The following is an 18,058-nucleotide window of genomic DNA, read 5'->3' as shown; positions in this document are numbered from 1 at the left end:
TTGAGATATAAAATTTCACAGTGTGACCAGAAGTCCTGTTGATGTCCCTATCACTTTATAATTTACAGAGTGTTTTCTTATAAGATAGCTCATTTAGCCCTGCCTTAGAACAGTGCTGTGAGGAAGGCAGGACAGGAATTCTGCCTTTAAAGCCATTTTCTAGGAGGAGCAGCTCAGGCTTTCTAGGAGGAGCAGCAGGGAGGCCAGGCATGCACACCAGGCCCTGGGATTCTAAATCCGGAGTCCCCGTCACTGCACCGTGTTGTGATAAACTACAGCGGACATCAAAGTCTGCAGTCACATGGAAGTGGCTCTCATAACACAGCTTTGCTAACATCCCGTGGCCCAAAGTGGGTAGAAAGAACTGTTTCCCTCGGCCATGCATGTCCTCGGCCTTTCATTTGAGGTTCCCTTTTGCAGGGCTCTGTGCAAAGGTGAGCTGAGGGAATATTGGAGACTCAAAGGCAGTATATATTTTTAACTCTCATTGTGAGCTTGAATTTAATTTCCTCAGAGAGTCCTATTCTGCTCCCCAATCTAAAATACGCAACCCTACAACCTTCCTCTCTCCGAGAGCGCCCTGGCCTCTTCTGTCACAGCACTCGCTACAGTCCTTGGCTGTTAGACTCCAGGCTCATTAAGACAGAACCCTGTGAGAGAGAGAATGAGAGCTGCTCTGGTCCTCTGGGCAGTCGGGAGATGTGAGAGTGTGCTTGGAGGAAAAAGATGGACTTGTGTGGAAACTACAAAGGGAAACAGAGAGAAAAACCCATCAGGTGTGTCCCTGAGGTTTATAGTGTGCATTCCAGAAGCACGGGGGCCGCCTTACCTCCCTGAACATTATTTAGTTGGAATTTGTCCTCTTGGTGGAAACACCAGAAGTTGAATAGATCCAGCCGGGTTGCCAATATGTGATGGGGGTCTGCCTTCTTTGAAAACAGATCATGATCAGTTTGCCCTTAATGTCTCATTTCTTTCCAGTTCAGCAGTTTTTTTTGGTATATTTTAATAGATTTTTCTTGCATGATAAAGTTGGTCACTGATGCCAAGGACCCTGGGAGTGCCCTTCATCTCCAGCTTGTCCTCCTCCACCTCCTCCCAGAGACCAGAGCTGGGTCCTCCCCACCCCCTGTTTTTTCTAAACAATGTTTCTAACATAAGATCGAAGGTGCTGAACACACAGTTTTGCCATCTCTCAGTTTTTCCCTCGTTGATAGTAAACAAAAGGACCAGAGCAAGGTTTTGACTTCCTGCGATCCCGGAGGCATTTGGAACCAGAATCCAAGGACACTACTCGCCTGTTTCTGCGGTAGACGGTTATTGAGATTTATGTCATGCACATGCTAAGCAGTGAAGATACAAAGGGGATTAAGACAGTGTCACTTACCTTCATGGAACACACATTATTGGGAAAATAGACCCTAAAGAAATAGTGCTAACACCATCATCTACCTTTTCTTGAGCATCTCATTGTGACTATGTGCTAAGATGCTGCTGAGTGTTTCACACATTTTATCTCCCATCCTGACAACCCTGAGAGGTAGGTATTGTGACTTAATTGTGCACATGAGGAAAGTGACTCAGAGAGGTCTGGTAACAGAGCAGAGGAGCCAGGATTCCAAGTCCAGCCTAACTCGAAAGCCGGCAGTCTTTCCACCTGTCATGGTAGGAAACTGGTGTCGAGAGACAGGAGCAGGGTCACTGAGGGACTTGTTCTTTGAGGGTGATTGCATTTGGGCCTTGACGCGTGAGCAGGCATTTGTTGGTTGGAAAAAGTGGAGAAGGACATGAAAGGCAAGGGAAGGGTATGAACAAAGGCTTGGAGTAGGAAAGTGCCCAGACTGGGACCTGCAGGTGGACAGCCCAGGATGGCTGGTGTGCAGGGGTGTGGAGGGAGGGGCGGGGGGATAAGGCTGGAGTGATGGCTGGGGCCACGCTGTGCAGGGCCTCGGCATCCGGGCGTGAACTCTCTCCTGTAGAGCAGGCCATGGGGAGCTTACAGATAATATTATAAGATAGGACAAGATGGCGGATTGAAAACTCGGGGCCAGGCAGTAACATAAACTAGGTAGTAGGTCAGTTAATATTTGTTGAGGGGGCCTTGTGTCAGGCACTGTTCTGAGTTCTGGGGGTACAGAGAATAAGACTGCTGGAAGCTGCCTTCAGGGAGCTCATATCCTCTTGTGTCAGGCGTTTGTGGTGGAAAAGTGTGTTAATTCCAGATACTGACAGGTGCTTGAGACGGGGGCTGGTCAGGGAAGGCCTCTGGGGACATGCCATTTGGGTTGAGACCTGAGAGGTTAGGAGGCTGCTGTGCAAAGGATGAGATCTGTAAGAGGCAGAGTAGTGCAGTGGGTAAGAGCAAGGGCCTGGAACTAGTCTGCCTACACATGAATCCAGCTCTGCCATTACCACCTGTGTGTCCTTGGGCAAGTCACCTAACCTCTCTGTGCCTCAGTTACCTCATCTGTAAAGTGGAGACAACAATAGCACTATCTTCCAGGGGTGTCAAGAGGATTGCATGAGTTAGCACATGTAAAGTGCTCAGATTGGCACCTGGCGTGTGGAAGGGCCCGTGATGTAGCCACTACCACTCGAGTCTTTCTTACCAGTAGCCTAGCATTCCCAGCAGGAAAAACAGGGAAAGGCACTGACACGGGAAGACGTTTGGTGGATTTGAGAGAGAGAAGGGTGGCCAGTGTGGCCAGAGCTTAGTCAGCCAGTAGATGAGAAGGGGAGATGAGGTCAGATCAGGGAGGGATTTGTAGGCAGCAACTTGAACACAATGAGAAGCACTGAAGGGTTTTAAGCAGGGAAGTGATGCAGTCTGATGGGCTGGCGGCTGTGCAGAGAGGGGGCAAGAGTGGAGCAGGAGAGCCTGGGAGGAGGTTGGGGTCATCCAAGCGAGGGACCCTGGATGCTTGGGCCAGAGTTTTAGGGGAGAAGCGGTAGGAGTTAGGATATATTTTAGAGGTAAAGCCTACAGGATTTGTTGATGGAAGGATAGGGGTATGAAGGAAGAATGGAAAAAAGAGTAACTTCACATTTTTGTCCTGACCAACTGTGGTGGGGAGAGGAGGGTGGGGAAGGTGGTGCTGTTTACTGAGATGGGAAAGCCTGGGGGAAGAGCAGATTTCTGGGAGAAACAGACAGTTCTGCTTTGGCGTGTTTGGTTTGGGAGTCCTAATGCACACGTGTGTCTCAGGTAGGCAGCTGGGATGGAGGGGGCCTGGTGTGAGCAGCAGGGATTCAGGCAACTGTGGTAAACTGTTCCCAAGGGAATTCAGATCATTTACTTTTAAATGCTCTGCTTGCCAAGCTCAGTACACCTGCCTCCAATTTGTGACCCCTAAATGGTCCCCAAACTTCCATCCAGCTTAGAAGATGAACTGCCAGGCCAAGAGTGAGCCTTTCGCTGGTCGGTAGCAAGGCTCGCTCTTTGGCTTCCACGGAGGAGGAGAGTTCTAGCAGCACAGCCTGTCTCCGTCCCAGGGCCTCTGTGACTTCATGACCAGGCCTAGCTTCCTCCACTCATTCACCAGCCCTTCACTTAGCAGCCCGTGTGTGCCAGGCCATGTGTTAAGCTGGAGGGAAATAGTATGAAAAGTTGTGGGCTCCTCCGTCTAGTGGGCATCTGAGTTCCTTGCCCAAGGGTATGATGTCCTATGCCTAGTTTTATTTATTTGATGCATTTGATCTGTTCCACCTGCAGCCAGTTGGGAATGATGTGATGATTTATGCTGCTGGACATAACCGTGCTGGCATTGCACGCCTGAGCCATGTTTGGGAGGCGTGTGTGTGTGCGCGCGCGCGCTTCGTGCGTGCAGGCTATCTCGCATGAGCTCAAGGTACTGCAAGGAGCTTGGATAAAAATGGAGCAGCTCTAGTTAGTCCTGGCTGGAAGGTTGACTTCTTTCCTCCAATCTGAGGAGCTCTGTTCGTTTTGGGCTCTGGGCCCTCTGGCAGCTTGCCCAGGGTGGTAATGATCTTCTAGGTCAGCTCTGTCCTATTTAATGCCCATTGAGGAGGGTGAGTTTCCCTCCCCCTCTCTGCTTGGACTGCCCTTCTCACATGCACACGCTCTTCTGTCCTCAAGTAGGTTTCAAAGTCGTGCTGTTCACAGTTCTTTCTCACATAATTGCTAAAAGAAGCCAAGGGAATTGGACATTAAATTCCATAGTGTCCATTTTCAAAACCACCCTGGGGCTTTCCAAGGAGCCCTTAGAGAGTGTGCTTGGCTGTTCCTTTTCAAAGTGGGTTATGCCCTTTAACACCTCGATACTCAGAGTGTGGTTCCTGGACCAGCACCATTCGCATCACCTGGGAGCTTGTTTGAAATGCAGAATCTCAGGCCCTACCCCAGACTGGCTGAAGCAGAATCTGCATTTTAACAAGATCCCCAAGTGATCTTTCTGCATAGTAAAGTCTGAGATGCAGTGCTTCAGACGGCAGCCTTCTGGAAAACGCTCAGTCCCTTTGGATGGCTCCTGAATATACAATGCAGAAGACGGTTCCCAGGTGCCCTTTATGTCTCCTGAGAATCAAACAAAACGAGAGACTTGATTGAGAAGATGGAGATTTGGCTTAGCCTCAAGATCATTGTGGAAGTGAACGTTGTTAAGTAATGGGTTGCTGAGGCTTGTTTAGAATAAAACATGTATTCTCTTCTTTTGGCAATGATTTAAGTGATTTTACTTTTGTGGGTAAAGGACTGGGGATATTTTTGTCAAATGAGGAGGGAACTGGGCTTGTCAATATGGAGAAGAGAGTGCTCCAAGGGGCTGAGGCCATGACAGTTGTCAAATGTCGGAGGGGCCCTCAGGAGGAGAGGGAATCAGGCCTGTTCTGTGAGGGGCAGCAGGAAGACCTTCAGAAAGATTTAATCATCGTGAAGAAGAGCTTCCTAAGGTTGGAAAAGTGGTTAAAGGGGGAGGAGCCTATCTCCAGAGAGGGTGAGCTCCCGTCCATAGGGCAGTTCAGGCATGAGCTCGACGTCCGCTTGTTTGGGGTGTTGTAGGGGATTCAAGCATGTGGAGTTGGACCAGACAACTTTTAATATGCCTTCCAGCCATGTGAACTGTCGAGAAAAGAGAAGGGCACACAGAACAGGGGTTCTATCCCAGCTGTCCCATTTACTAGCCCTGATTTGGGAAAGTTACTTAAGTTTTCTAAGTTTCAGTTTCCTCATCTGAAAATAGGAATAATAATACTCACCTCATGGGATGGTGTGAAAATTAAATAAAAATTATGGATGTAAAGTTCCTACCAGTGCCTGGCATGAAGTAGGGCCTTAATGAATTTTAGTGTCTCTCCTCCCTCTTTTATACACTTCTTTTCTTTGCCTTGTCTGGGGTGGACTGTAATTAGTTAACAGTTTGAGCTTGATATTGGATTTTAATCTCATCCACTTCTGATTCTCGCTGACTGCTAGCGGTTGGTTTTCGGCTGGTTTGCTCACACTGGTGTTTAATGAGGCTGGGATAGTAGGGGGCCCTGTGTAGTCGCTGCTTTGGTCCGTCAGGCAGCCCCTCTGCTGTGGGCCAGCAGTCCAGCAGCCCAGTGTCTGTGGTGGCTACCAGAGTGGCAGCCAGGGGGGCCAGGCAGAGCCGCACAGGCTGTCACCATCAGGAAGGACTCTGGTCCATGTCGGATGGCAGTGCTTTGGAGTGACCGCTGATCCTGGACTGTGTGCCAGCACCTGAATTTAGAGCAGATTTAGACATATCTGCTCTCAGATGAATTCACATTTCCATCTGCAGATGCAACATGTATACAGATGGGATAAAAAAGAAGGCAGAGTTGCAGTGAGAGGCATTTTCAGAATGCAGTAAGATGTGAGTGCTGTCCTTTCACTGCTTTTTACTACCCCTCCCACAATAAAAAACTTGTCCTGCTTGTAAAGGGAGAGATTTGCAGTGTACTTCGTGAGTCTCAGTCTGCTCCCGTGTCCTAGAATGCAGAACACCTCTCCCCTCTCCCTGGAACAGCTTCCATCGTCCTCTCCACCTCACTACCTCTCACCTGTCCCAGTCTCCTAGAAGCCTCCTGGTACTCCTCACTCTGGGCCACCAGGATCTCTCCCTTCTGTGAACAAGGACCCTTCATTTAGCATTCAACAGGGTTTGGGTCATGTTATATATTAATATTATGTTTCCCCAACTCGGCCTCAGGCTCCTTGAGGTCAGGGCCTCCTAGTTCAGCCAGGTGATTTCTACAGAAATACCAGGCCCTTTGATACATTTGTATTGTGACAACTCCAAAAATCCATGTCAGGAAGCTCAATGCCAGGCCTCCGTGTCTCAGCTGGATTCCTGGCCACCCAAGGACCAGTTATATCCATCCTCAAATCTGGCGCAGCGATGGGTAGGAGGGTGCGCAGGGGGCACTCAGTAAAGGTTAGTAGATCGTTTGATGGGAGTAACAGGAAAGTCAGTCTGAAACCTGGCTACTTGGAAAGAGGGATCAGGAAAAGGGAGCAAAGAAGTGATTGAAATAAGTAAATTTCACTTTTATTAATATCCCATTTTGTTCCATAAAGGATTGGTGCATAGAACAAAATAGAAATAAAATATAATTTCTGGAATGAGACAGAATATAGATAAATCACAAATGTATAAAATCAGCACCAGGGAAGAAAGAAATATATTACATGAGCCTTTCCATATGACCCAATTCTTCCAAATTAAAAAAAACAAGTAAAGGAAATGTTTCCCAAGCTGTCTTCTCGGGTTGGCAAAGGCTGATTTGGTTTTCCCTCCTCTGTGTTTCATTGCTTCTGGGGCGAGTGAGCTGGCGAGTCATTCTGCCCTCTGGCAGGCAAGCCTTGTCCTCTGTGAGAATTTGCCCATTTCTCTAGGAGAGAAGGGCCTGGAAAGTGCGCCATCCTTGCCACTTCCAAATGATCAGCCCTGATGAGTCACCACTACAAACTGGTTTTATTTTCTTTTGTGCAAGAGCTTGATTCAGAGTCTATTTGACAGCCAAATTGGCCCGGAAGGTATAATGAGGCAATGCTGAGCATTTCTGAATAAAGAAAGGAGTGATGATGCCTTTTATGTCGCTGGGGCACTCATTCCCGCTGGATTGCAGAGCTCTGTTCCTTTAAAGGAGCAGGAGAGCATCCTCTGTGGCGCTTCTGACTTGAGGCTAAGTGGAAGGGAGGCAAGGGGCTTTCCCACCAGGTCTGGGCTTCTTGGCAGTAAGGCTCATCAAATAGTGCCAACATTTGGGTATTAAAAATGTGATGGACAGCACAGGGATTAAGAGCACTGGCTCTGGAATAAGGTGGTACTGGATTCAGTTTCCAGATCTGCCACTCACTAGTTGTTTCATCTCAGGCAATTTACTTAAGTTCTCAAAGACTCAGTTTCCACATCTGGAAAATGGGGAAATAATAGCAATAACTTCAGAGAGTTGCTGTGAAGATAAAATTAGGTAATGAAGGACTAGTGTTTAGTCTGGTCCTTAGTTATTAAATTATATGGCATCTCTCATTTTAAGCAGCTCCAATAACATATTTTACATTAAATATTTAACTCAGTTATCTTCGTGAATTATCCATTTTATGGCCCTATTCTTTTATGTTTCATCTAACCCTGCAGGGATTTTCCCATTTACCCATCCTCCCTCCCCTCTTCAGCCTCCTCCAACCCCATCTTTGGCAGGCTTTGGTAATGCGTCACAGACGCATCTTGCTAAGCCCAGACTCGGCATCAGAAGCCTTCTCAACACAGAATTTGATTTGGCCATTGCCAATCATTTATACGTTTCTGTGCTTAAAACAGATCCTGGGGTTGTCAAGCATCAATATTTATCAGACCCAATGGGAGCCAAGGAAGCCAAACCCTTTACTTTACCCATGACAAACCATACGTGGGAGTTAAAGAGATGGACTGCATCCCCTTCTCTGAGAATGCTGGCCTCGGGGCTGGAAGAAATGGAAGATTCTGCCTCTGCTGCTTGGCCTTGGTCTGATCTTGGACAAGACACTTGATCTCTTGGAATGTCAGTTTCTACGCCTGTTAAAGAGAATAGATCTTGCCTCCTAGGGGCTGTTTTTATCAGTTGTACTGCTTTTCATGCTAAGATAAATTTAATTCTTGTTTTTATTCCCTTGTTACTGTTTTCTACCTAGGGAAGGTGTAATAGGGTTGGGGAGACATGTGGTAGCTGGTAGGGGCTCCTGTGTGAACATGGCAGTGAAGCTCCTCCCTTTGTAACTAGCTTTTCTCTCTTCTGGATGCCATTGCTGTGAGTCCTGGACCTCATGCCTACCTCACAAAAGAGCCTCTCTCTACTGACAATCTCCTGGGCTTGTGCTAAGTATCACATCCCAGGCAGGTGACCTCCCCCGTTCTCTGCAGGCTGGTATGTGGCTCTCACTGGGGCTAGAGGCATGGGAGACAGGGTCAGGCCTCAGTGAGGCTTTTCTCTAGGTGTAGCCTTTCCTGGAGCACAGCTTCTATCTGCCTACCCTTCTTAGAAGGCAAAGAGGCTGAATATAAAGGACATGGGCTTTGGAGCCAGGTACAACTGGGTTTGGATTGGAGTTCTGCCACACAACTGTGTGGTCTTGGAAAAGTTACCTGACTTTTCTGAGCTCCAGTGCCCTGTGTGTCTGTCAAATAGGAATGACAGTCTTCCTCAGGGTGAACGCAGGTTGTTCGCAGCTTTGCCTGGTATCTGCAGGTTAGTCAGTGCTTGATAAATGTTTCTGAAGGGCTGACTGGATACCTACAGCACAAATAAGCGCTCAGTGCGTGTTCATGTCCTTACACCTTCCTCCTCTAATTCTCCTTCCAATTCTTGACGCCCATTGCACTCTGCATGGTAGATTGGTAGAAGGTTGGTCACTGATTTGTATAATAAATATTGTGTGCCAGGCATTTAGGCACTGGGGATATAGGTTTATTCATTGGCAGAGAATCCCTGCTTGTGTGGGCTTACATTGTAGTGGAAGGAGGAAGGCAATAAACCCAACAGGTAAAGTGTAGAGCACATGAGAAGGGGAGGAATAGAGCAGGGAAGGGGGACGGGGCAGAGGAGGAGGGGAGTCGGGGGCTGCGATCTTAATAAGGTGGTCATGGAAGGCCTTACTTAGAAGGTGGCAGCTAAGCAAAGACAGTTAATGATGATCTTGGACCAACTCTCTTTCTCCCCAGCATTCCATCCAGTTTTCCTTGCTGTTACTCAGTCTTTGCAAGTTGAAGTCAAGGTGAGCTGAGGCCAAACGTCTGTGAGAAATTCCGAGCTTCACCTTCTACAGTAATAAGAAAGTGCCTGGAACCTCCTTCCAAGGCTGTCTTCTTTGGGAGTCCCTTGTGTCTGGCTTTCCAGCCACCAGGCTTCCCAAATGACCTCACCTTGGGTGGGTCGCTGGGACAGCCCCAGAGATCGTGGCAAAGCAGCAGGAGCCAGTGTGTTGGGCAGATTTCCTTGTGGGAAGCCAGTCTCTGCCCCCAGCTTGCTTGCTCACTGGGTGCTTGCCCTGGCACCTGGCAGCCCAGCTGGGTTTATGCTTGCCCAGGTGCTAGGGTGTTCAAAACAAGGGCGGCAGTGTTTTCGGTACTAGTTTTGGTTACAAAGCAGTGTGCACCTGCCCAGGCCACCACCAGAATTATTTGGACCACCCTCTCCTGTCCTCTTCTGATGGCCTGGATTATTGTGGCTTAGCTGGGACATCAGAGCTGCCTTCATTGCCTGGGGTGAGGATGCTCACTGCTCTAAGTTAACTTCCTGTCTCACCTGCCTCCCTCCCACTGGTCTCCATGACAAGTCCTTACTTTAAGATTTGTTTCTGGCCAGTTTTTTTGGGGGGAAAACATACAACAGACATACTAGGGTCATACTTCATTTATAATGCTGCTTCTCAAATACGAGTGTAGCTGCTAAGGCAATTGAGTAAAACCTAACTCCTGTCCCCACTTGCAGGGATTCCGATTCAGCAGATCTGGGACCAAGGAATCTGCATTATCATCATCATCATCTTAAAGTCAGTTGCCTAGCTGACCACACTTGGATAATCCCAGATTGAGAGGCACAGCTTACCTCCCTAACTTACTTGTATGTCAAGGCTGAGTGAAATCTGTTGTTGCAATAGTCCACCCAGTGTCTAGTCCATTGCCGAGCTCGCAGTTGGCACTCAGTACACGTGTGTTGGAGGTTGGAGGCAATCCTTTTATAAAGAACCCTTCACAGTATGAAGAGTTGCCCATAGTTATGATCTCCATAGTTATGTTTTCAGTCTTAACAGTTGAATTTTTCTTAAAGGAGAGGCATGTCTCCATTCAGGATTTTAATGACTAAACAGTAGCATCCTGAAAAGAACTGAATGGGGTAATTATTTTTGAAGGAATCTGAGCCACACCTTCCTCTCTGAATGTTGCTTTGATAAAGATGTGTGAAGTGACACCATTTATTAGTGCTTCTCAGCCTTGGCTGTTCGCTGGAATCACCTGGGAGCTGAAAAAGTACCGATGCTTGGGTCACCCCCTGGGGCCCTGTTTAATTGGTCTGGGGTGTGGCCTAGGTGTCAGGATTTTAAAAAATTCCGTAGATGATTCTAATGTGCGGCCAGGGCTGCAAATCACTGACCTAGAATGTGTGGAACCTCCTGGAGAGCGGAGTGGGAGGTTCATTTCTTGAATCTTACAGGGAATCCCCTTGGACTAGAGATGGAAAGTCCCCTGGATTCTATGATCCAAGACTGCTCTGACACCTGAATTTAAAACATAATTTATATAAATAAATAAATGTACATACATATACAATATCAAAATTGTAAATATATATAAAATAATAGTCAATTGTTTTCTACTCCTTTAATAAAAACATTTTTCCTGATAGTAAACATGGTGCTTGCTTATCATAAACTATTTGGTTTATGTAGAAAAGTATGAAAAAGTTAAAAAATCTCCCCAAATGCCAGCACACAGAAGAAATAACTGTTAACATATCTGGTGCACACCCTTCCACTTGTTTCTCTGTACCTATGTGCACATGTAGCCTAGACATACAATTCAGCATCGAGGGAATACATCGATGGATACATATTGATCTGAGTGTTTTGCCCAACGCTATGACATGGATAACTTTCCTTAAGTCTACATAATCATTTTTATGAGATCTTGCCAAATTCAAGCTCTAATTGCATCTGATAAATGGAATGTCTACTTTATTGTTAAAGCTGGCTGTATATTTTTAAAAATAAAAGGCAGACAGCAGTGTATGAAGGCTCCTCTGCTGGTCAAGGAGCCGGGGTGTGTCCCCGCAGTCTGTCGAGTGTGTCTGGGCAGTTTGTTGGCTGGGGACAGAAGAGCTTAGCAAGCTTGGCCACAACCACTTTTTGTAGTGCTGGTCCGTGTTGAATTTTAGGTGCATTCTTTAAGCCCTTTAAGAGGTCCTGTTTTCACTTGTCTTCTGGACCATGCCAAGACTATAGAAAGCCCAGCGCCAGCCAGCAGTTACCTCCCGAACCTCCAGGAGGTGGAACCACCCATGGGGGCGTCTCAGTGGCGATCCATTGGTGGCCTGTGGGACTGGACAGTCCTTCAGTTATTGAGAGAAGCTGACAATCTTTATTTATTTTTGAAATCTCTTGATTTGTAAATGCAGAAAACTAATTGTTTAAGGATTAAAAACATTGTGGGGCCAGACAAAACACACCTGGGGCTTATTATAGTCCTCGGGCAGCCAGTCTGAGGTCTAAGCCATCGGTGGCAGTTGGTATCAATTCAGTCTACTTCATTCAGTTCTAAAAATATTGACTGAATGTGTTCTTCTGTGTGCCAGTCACTGTTCAAAAGACTGGAAATACAAAAATGAAAAGTTATGATCTTTGCCTTAGGTGGGGTAACTTATATAGTTTAGAGCAGCTGTTCTCAACATATGGTCCCCAGATCAGCAGCCTCAGTATCACCTGGGAACTTGTTAGAAATGCAAATTCTTGGGCCCCACCCCAGACCCACTGAATCAGAATCTGCATTTTAAGGAACCCTGCAATCTATTTTAACAAAGCTTCCTGGTGGTTGCCTACTGAAGTTTGAGAACCATTGGTCTGGAAGGGGAATCAGGCATATGGGCCAAGATCTTCTTCATGGAGAAGGTGTGATAGGAGTCAGGGAAGCTTTTTGTAAATGAATGGTTCCACATGAATCTTAAAGGATGAGTAGGAGTTGGCCAGGCAAAGCGGTGGGGAGGGGGGTCTTGGGGGAAGGGACAACAGGAGCAGTAATAAGGAGGAGAGAGAGTGTATAGAGCATATTGGGGGAATTGTGAGTTTAGAGCATGTGGCTGGCCACTGAATGATGCTCTAGGAAGTGAGAAGAAAGGGTGGGGCTAGGTTTTTGATACCAGGCCAAGTTAGCTGGATTGTCTCTTTGTAGGTGTTGGGACATCACTGGAGAGCATTTAATAGAGAAGCATGGCATTGGGTCTGTGTCTAGGAAGATAATGCTGGTAGCAGAGTTACATTCCTTCAGGATAGAGACAACTCTCCTGGTACTCCACTGGCCTAGATCTTGATTCCTGCCTCTCCTGGCGTGACTTAGATCTGGGTCAGCTATTCTCATCCTGGGATGCGTGGAGGGGAGAGGAGGAAAAAGCCTGTGAGTGAGGAAGCAGCCATTGCTGCATGTAAAATAGTGACAATGGCGTTGCTGCTCGTCTTTCTTCCCACAGGGAAGACGTGCACTCTCCAAGTTGAACATTTTGGTGGTCGCTGGTGTTTGCAGCAATTGCAGTGGTCTTTGTAATCCTACTTAAATAGCAGCCCATCAGTTTCTGCAGCAAATACTTTGGGAAAAAACCTTGGTCTATGTCTTTCTTTAGAGGTCTATGCTGTTTAAAGAGGAAACAATTTGAACTCAAGGCTGGGGAAATTTACAACTATACCTAACTGGGGCTTGCTCCTTCCTCCCTCCGTCCCTCTCTTCTCTCCATCTCTCCTGTTCTCTTTCTTTTGGAAATGCTGGGGTGTGAGAGAGAATGGGAGCAGGATGCAGTGTGACCTCCCCCTGCTGGTCATTTTGTGTAACGTCTTGTTTGTAATACATACAAAGAGCGGAGACAGCAGGGCAATGCAAATGACAGAAATACAAAAGATTGAGATTGAATCCATTAATTAAAAGCAATTGTCCACATGTGGTAAATTTTAAAATGTTTACCTTGGTGAGAGGGTGAAAGGAATTTTTTAACTCCTTCCATTCTTTGCAAAGTGATGTAATATGTTTATGAAGTAGTTATTTCTTTTGTCCTGTGACTGTAACTTCTCGTATATTCATGATTACATTAGCAGCCTTCTTTATCCTGCCTGCATATTGGATGTTTTTTCTAAACTAAAATGAACAGGTTTTTCCAGTTGATTGCTTTGGATGTTCATTCAAGTCGATCCCAGATATCATGCTTGTTTACTGTGTGTATATAAAACAACCAAGGTGTAATCTTTATGGGTGTTGGAAGTCATATTTAAAGTGAGTGAAACTTTTGTTTCTACTTAATAATTGATGTTTTTTAAAATCACAAAGAGGGTGTTCATTAATGTATGGGATATTAATTATGACTTTACCGACATGATAAATTATATAGAGGCTATTCAGAGGAGAGTAAACTGCCCTACTGAGAAGCTTTAGGAGTAAGGTTTTCTAGAGCAGTTCTCTGAACAATTTCCTCCTTCCCCCTCTTTTGAACTCCCTTGTTTGTTAGCGTCTAAATTTAAATATCCTTCTTAACAAAAACCAACTTTGTTGTTATCTTCTGAAATCCCTGCCTTGGCTTTGCCCCCCTCCATTCCGGCAAATCGGACTTATGTCAAGCAGTGGGGTGCATTTGTGTGATGAAGGACAGCCTGATGAGAGGAAGCTTGAAGCAGAAGGACGTACACTGGCTTGGAAGCCGGCTGTGAGTGCCTCTTACTAAGTGGATGTGAGCCAGTTAACCCTCCCAGGCATAGTAAACCAAATGTTGTTTAGTCTTCTCCAACTTTATTCAAATGTTCTAATCAAAATGATCAAGACATTTGACCTCATTTAGGTGTTGACAGCAGCATTGGAAATATGGAAAGAGAGAGAGTAAAGTTGCTGTTATTCTCTTACAAAGACTCTCAAACATTACTTAATGTCAGATCATCCAGAGGTTAGCCGTGGGTTGGGCATGTTCTGTGGACCCATGTGTCTTGTTCTTTTTTTTTTTTTTGTGAGTAAGATTAGCCCTGAGCTAACATCTGTTGCCAATCCTCCTCTTTTTGCTGAGGAAGATTGGCCCTGGCTAACACCCATGACCATCTTCCTCTACTTTATATGGGACACTGCCACAGCATGGTTTGACAAGCGGTGCATCGGTCTGCACCTGGAATCCGAACCTGCGAACCCGGGGCTGCCAAAGCGGAGTGCGGGAACTTAACCGCTATGCCACTGGGCTGGCCCCAAGAGTTGGCAATTTTTTCTTCATTCACTTAACAAATTCTTACTGAACAGCTGTTGGATGTGAGCCCCAGGCTGGGGCTAGTGATGTCCTGTTGACTATGACATGGTCTTTGCTCTGCACCTGGCTAGAAGAATCTTAGAGAAGATGAAAATGGGTAAAACAACTGAAGATAAACTTGAAGCTAAAAATTAAAAATAAGGTATGAAGTAGTTAAAAACAGTAGAATAAAATTTAGAGAAAAATGAAATAAGAACTTGAAAGACCTTATTAATAAAGGAATAATAAAGCTAAAAATACTGAAAATAGTTAAAGGATAAATTTAGTTTTAGAGCAGGAAAGGCTAAAACTTGAAGTTAAAAAAATATGAGTTTAAAATATGGTAAAGGACTGAAAAATGGTCAGGTAAGATATATATTATGAAACTTAAAAGAGATGTAAAATTAAGATAAAACCAATTAATCTAGTTACCATCACTTCATGTAAACTCTCCAGATTTCTCATAAATAATACCCAGGAAAGATAAAAAGTAAAGAAAAAACAAAAGGTAAAAAGTCACAGCACCACAAAATCTGAGACTGAAAGGTATTCAATCATAAAATCTAGTAGGGACTATGCTTAATTGTAAGGATTAAGTAGAATTATGATTAGAACAAAATAGATCAAAACTACATAATTTCATAAACAGATTATTAATCATAAAATGCACAATTTTGATGAAAATGCATTTCTTTTTTCTTTTCTTTTTTTTGTAAGTTTAGCCCAGAGCTAACATCTGTTGCCAATCCTCCTCTTTTTGCTGAGGAAGACTGGCCCTGGGCTAACATCCGTGCCCATCCTCCTGTACTTTATGTGGGACGCCACCACAGCATGGCTTGACAAGTGGTGGGTCAGTGTGCGCCCAGGATCCGAACCTGTGAACCCTGGGCTGCCAAAGCAGAGTGTGCAAACCCAACCACTATGCTGCCGGGCCAGCCCCCCACGTGCCTTGTTCTCAATTGCATCTTCTGTTTTTTTTTTTTTCTTTCCAGTTGCAAATGAAGCTGGAGACAAGACTGCCAGACCACTTGCCCGCTTCTCCCGTGAGTAAATCTTGCTTCACTCCTTTCCTGGGCTACTTCAGAGGCCTTTTCGTCTGCCTGGTTCACTCTGTCATCCTGCTGGGTGTCAGTAAAACACTGTCAATAAACGGGTAATCTAGGGAATATTCCATTTGAGCTCCATGACAGGGAGCTGTTGTCTTTTCAGTCCTTAGAACTGTACTTTATCAAACTGTGCTCTAGGCTTTGCTGTCCCTAAGTGTGGTCCTGGAACTGGAGGATCGATGTTACCTGGGGGCTTTTTAGAAATGCAGAGCCCCAGGCTCACCCTAGACCTACTGAATCAGAATCTGCCTTTTAAGAAATCCCCAGGTGGCTCCTGTGCACATTTGAGTCTGAGAATCGCTGCGCAGGGGAATCCCCTCAGAGTGCCTGGGTGGGGTGGGTTTGTATGAAGATAGAGGGAAGGAGAGTATGTGAAATGCTTGTAGTTGCCATGGTCCATACACGTGTGAAAACATCATCGCCACCCAAAGTGGATTTATGAGCCAGCTCCACGGGCTTTACCTCAGTTAGGTGACATTTGAAACTCGAGTAGACTGAATGGTTTCCCTTTGGCATGGGGATATTCATGAGGGCCTAGGAGCTCTCCTCAGTTTCACTTGACTCCTCTGTCTCCAGATCTTGATCCTAAGGGGAGAGCAGGAGTCAAAAGCCTGTTAATGTTTTCTGTGCCAGTGTGATCAGCAGATTGCACAGCAAGTTAATGCACTCGCTGGAATGAAAACCCAGATCCCAGTGAAGGGAGCAGTAATGCCAGAGATTGAGCAGGGTTGGGTGGAGATGTTCCCAACCTGGCCAGGCAGCAAGTGGAGAAATGGTGGACCTGTAAAAGAAATAGATGGATTCTTCTTTCCAGCACCATCACTACCTGCTAGCTTTACTTAAGTAATTTCACTTATATTTTCTGGGCCTCAGTTTTCCCATTTGAAAAATAGGAAATTCATACCCATCTTCTCTCCTTTATAAAAACGTTGCTTCCTTTGAAGTCATGGCTACACAAATTCCCAGTCACTGCATTGTCCACGTGGGGTTGATCAATTCTTGAGTGTGGATACTGCCATAGTAGGTCAATGCGTAGAGTCGAAAGTATAATTTCTCTATTTACAGGACCTTTTTCTAAATTCTACCTTCTAGCTCTTTTGGGGAGGCCTCAAAACTTTGAGATTGATTCCTAGAAATGATTTTTATAGAACTGTAATAATATATGATAATAAAAGAGCATGAAGTGCTCACATTTTAGAAATTGCGTAATAAAACACTCGCTTCTCACAGGCCCCATTTTTCACTGCCCTCCTACCTGGAATCATTATTTCCAAAACAAGTATTTCATCCCACAGCTCAATGAGGATGATGAATATGCTTTTAGTCCCTTTATTTCTTCATCTCTTGAGCAGTAGTGAGGCAAATTAATAAGCTGGAATGGTAACCCGATCACACTGTGCACACTGCACTGCATATACGTCCACGGGAGTCCCAGAGTTCTGACACTCATCACGAGATGTAGGAAGGGGCGGGGGCCCTTGACCGTGAAGCCAGAATGGGACCTGGAGCAGTTAGTCCTTTCACAGAGAGAAGACAGTAACTTCTCTTGTAAATGGCTTCCACAACTTCTAACTTGCGTGACGGGTTAGAAGGATGATGTGTCACTTGGAAGCTTATTAGTAGAAGATAAGTGAGGACATGAGGGAAAAACTATCTATATAGGAAAAAAGTAATTAGTGGCAAACCAATTAAGTTGGGCTGATTCTGAAAAAAAAAAATTAAAAGAGAAAGGAAAAAAAATTTCCTCACTTAGTGCAATGTCCTAGAAAAAGTCAGATGGCACATTAGCTACTAAATTTTTTGGTAGCAAATACTAGAGGGAGAAAAATTAGATGGCTTTTAGGAAGGAAAAATTAATTCTTAATGTAGAATTGTCTGATTGACACTCACTTCACCTTGAAAATGACCTTGATTGTGTGTTATAGCATGAATGAAACATTCAGTTTGGGAAGATTAGAAGCACTTGGATGATAGACTTTTCTTTGGAGGCTGGAAGATGAAGTACTGCAACATTCTCTAATTTTTGCATCCGACAAGACGTATGTAAAGCCCTCACAGTGTGCATTGCCCAGCACGGAATGAGGCCCCATGGGAGTTGGAGGCAAGAACATAGTCTGGAAAACATGTGAAAACTGGACCCACTAGGGGGTCAGCAGAAAAGAGCTTGAGGTGGGAAGGAAGGGGCTGGCCCAGTGGCCTCCCAAGTAGCCCCAAGGTTTTCATTTCCTTTGGGGTTTTCACATTCTGATTCTTGATGCCTCTGGAATATGCTGCTCATTTCTCTATAGATTTTGCCCATGCTTAAATCAGTGTACTTTTTTGGCTTCCCCATATTGCAGCAGAGATGAGCTGTGATGATTATATTAACAAATCCTAAAGGAGAGCCAGAGGGAAATATAGTGTAGGACTCATGAAAACATCTAGCTTTTCCAAGGGCTGGTTTCTGATCCTACCTCAGCCAGCTGGTTTACCAGCCTTGCTGGCCTCAGTCTGGT

General features: G+C 45.4%; 1 protein-coding gene across 3 annotated transcripts in view; it reads left to right on the top strand.

Moving 5' to 3' along the window:
- PDE1C (phosphodiesterase 1C) overlaps positions 1–18,058 on the top strand; it is a 506,252-nt gene that overhangs the window by 66,605 nt on the left and 421,589 nt on the right. For all 3 annotated transcript variants that reach the window (XM_004418849.3, XM_014785896.2, XM_087429336.1), the window contains exon 2: positions 15,450–15,500. In XM_004418849.3, the coding sequence (XP_004418906.1) occupies positions 15,450–15,500 (51 nt within the window). The remainder of the gene's footprint in view (positions 1–15,449; positions 15,501–18,058) is intronic.

This window comes from Ceratotherium simum, chromosome 1 (genome assembly GCF_057802395.1).
Source record: "Ceratotherium simum simum isolate JZ-2026a chromosome 1, ASM5780239v1, whole genome shotgun sequence".
In the NCBI taxonomy this organism is placed as follows: Eukaryota; Metazoa; Chordata; class Mammalia; order Perissodactyla; family Rhinocerotidae; genus Ceratotherium; species Ceratotherium simum.
This window is presented reverse-complemented; position numbering and strand designations above follow the sequence as displayed.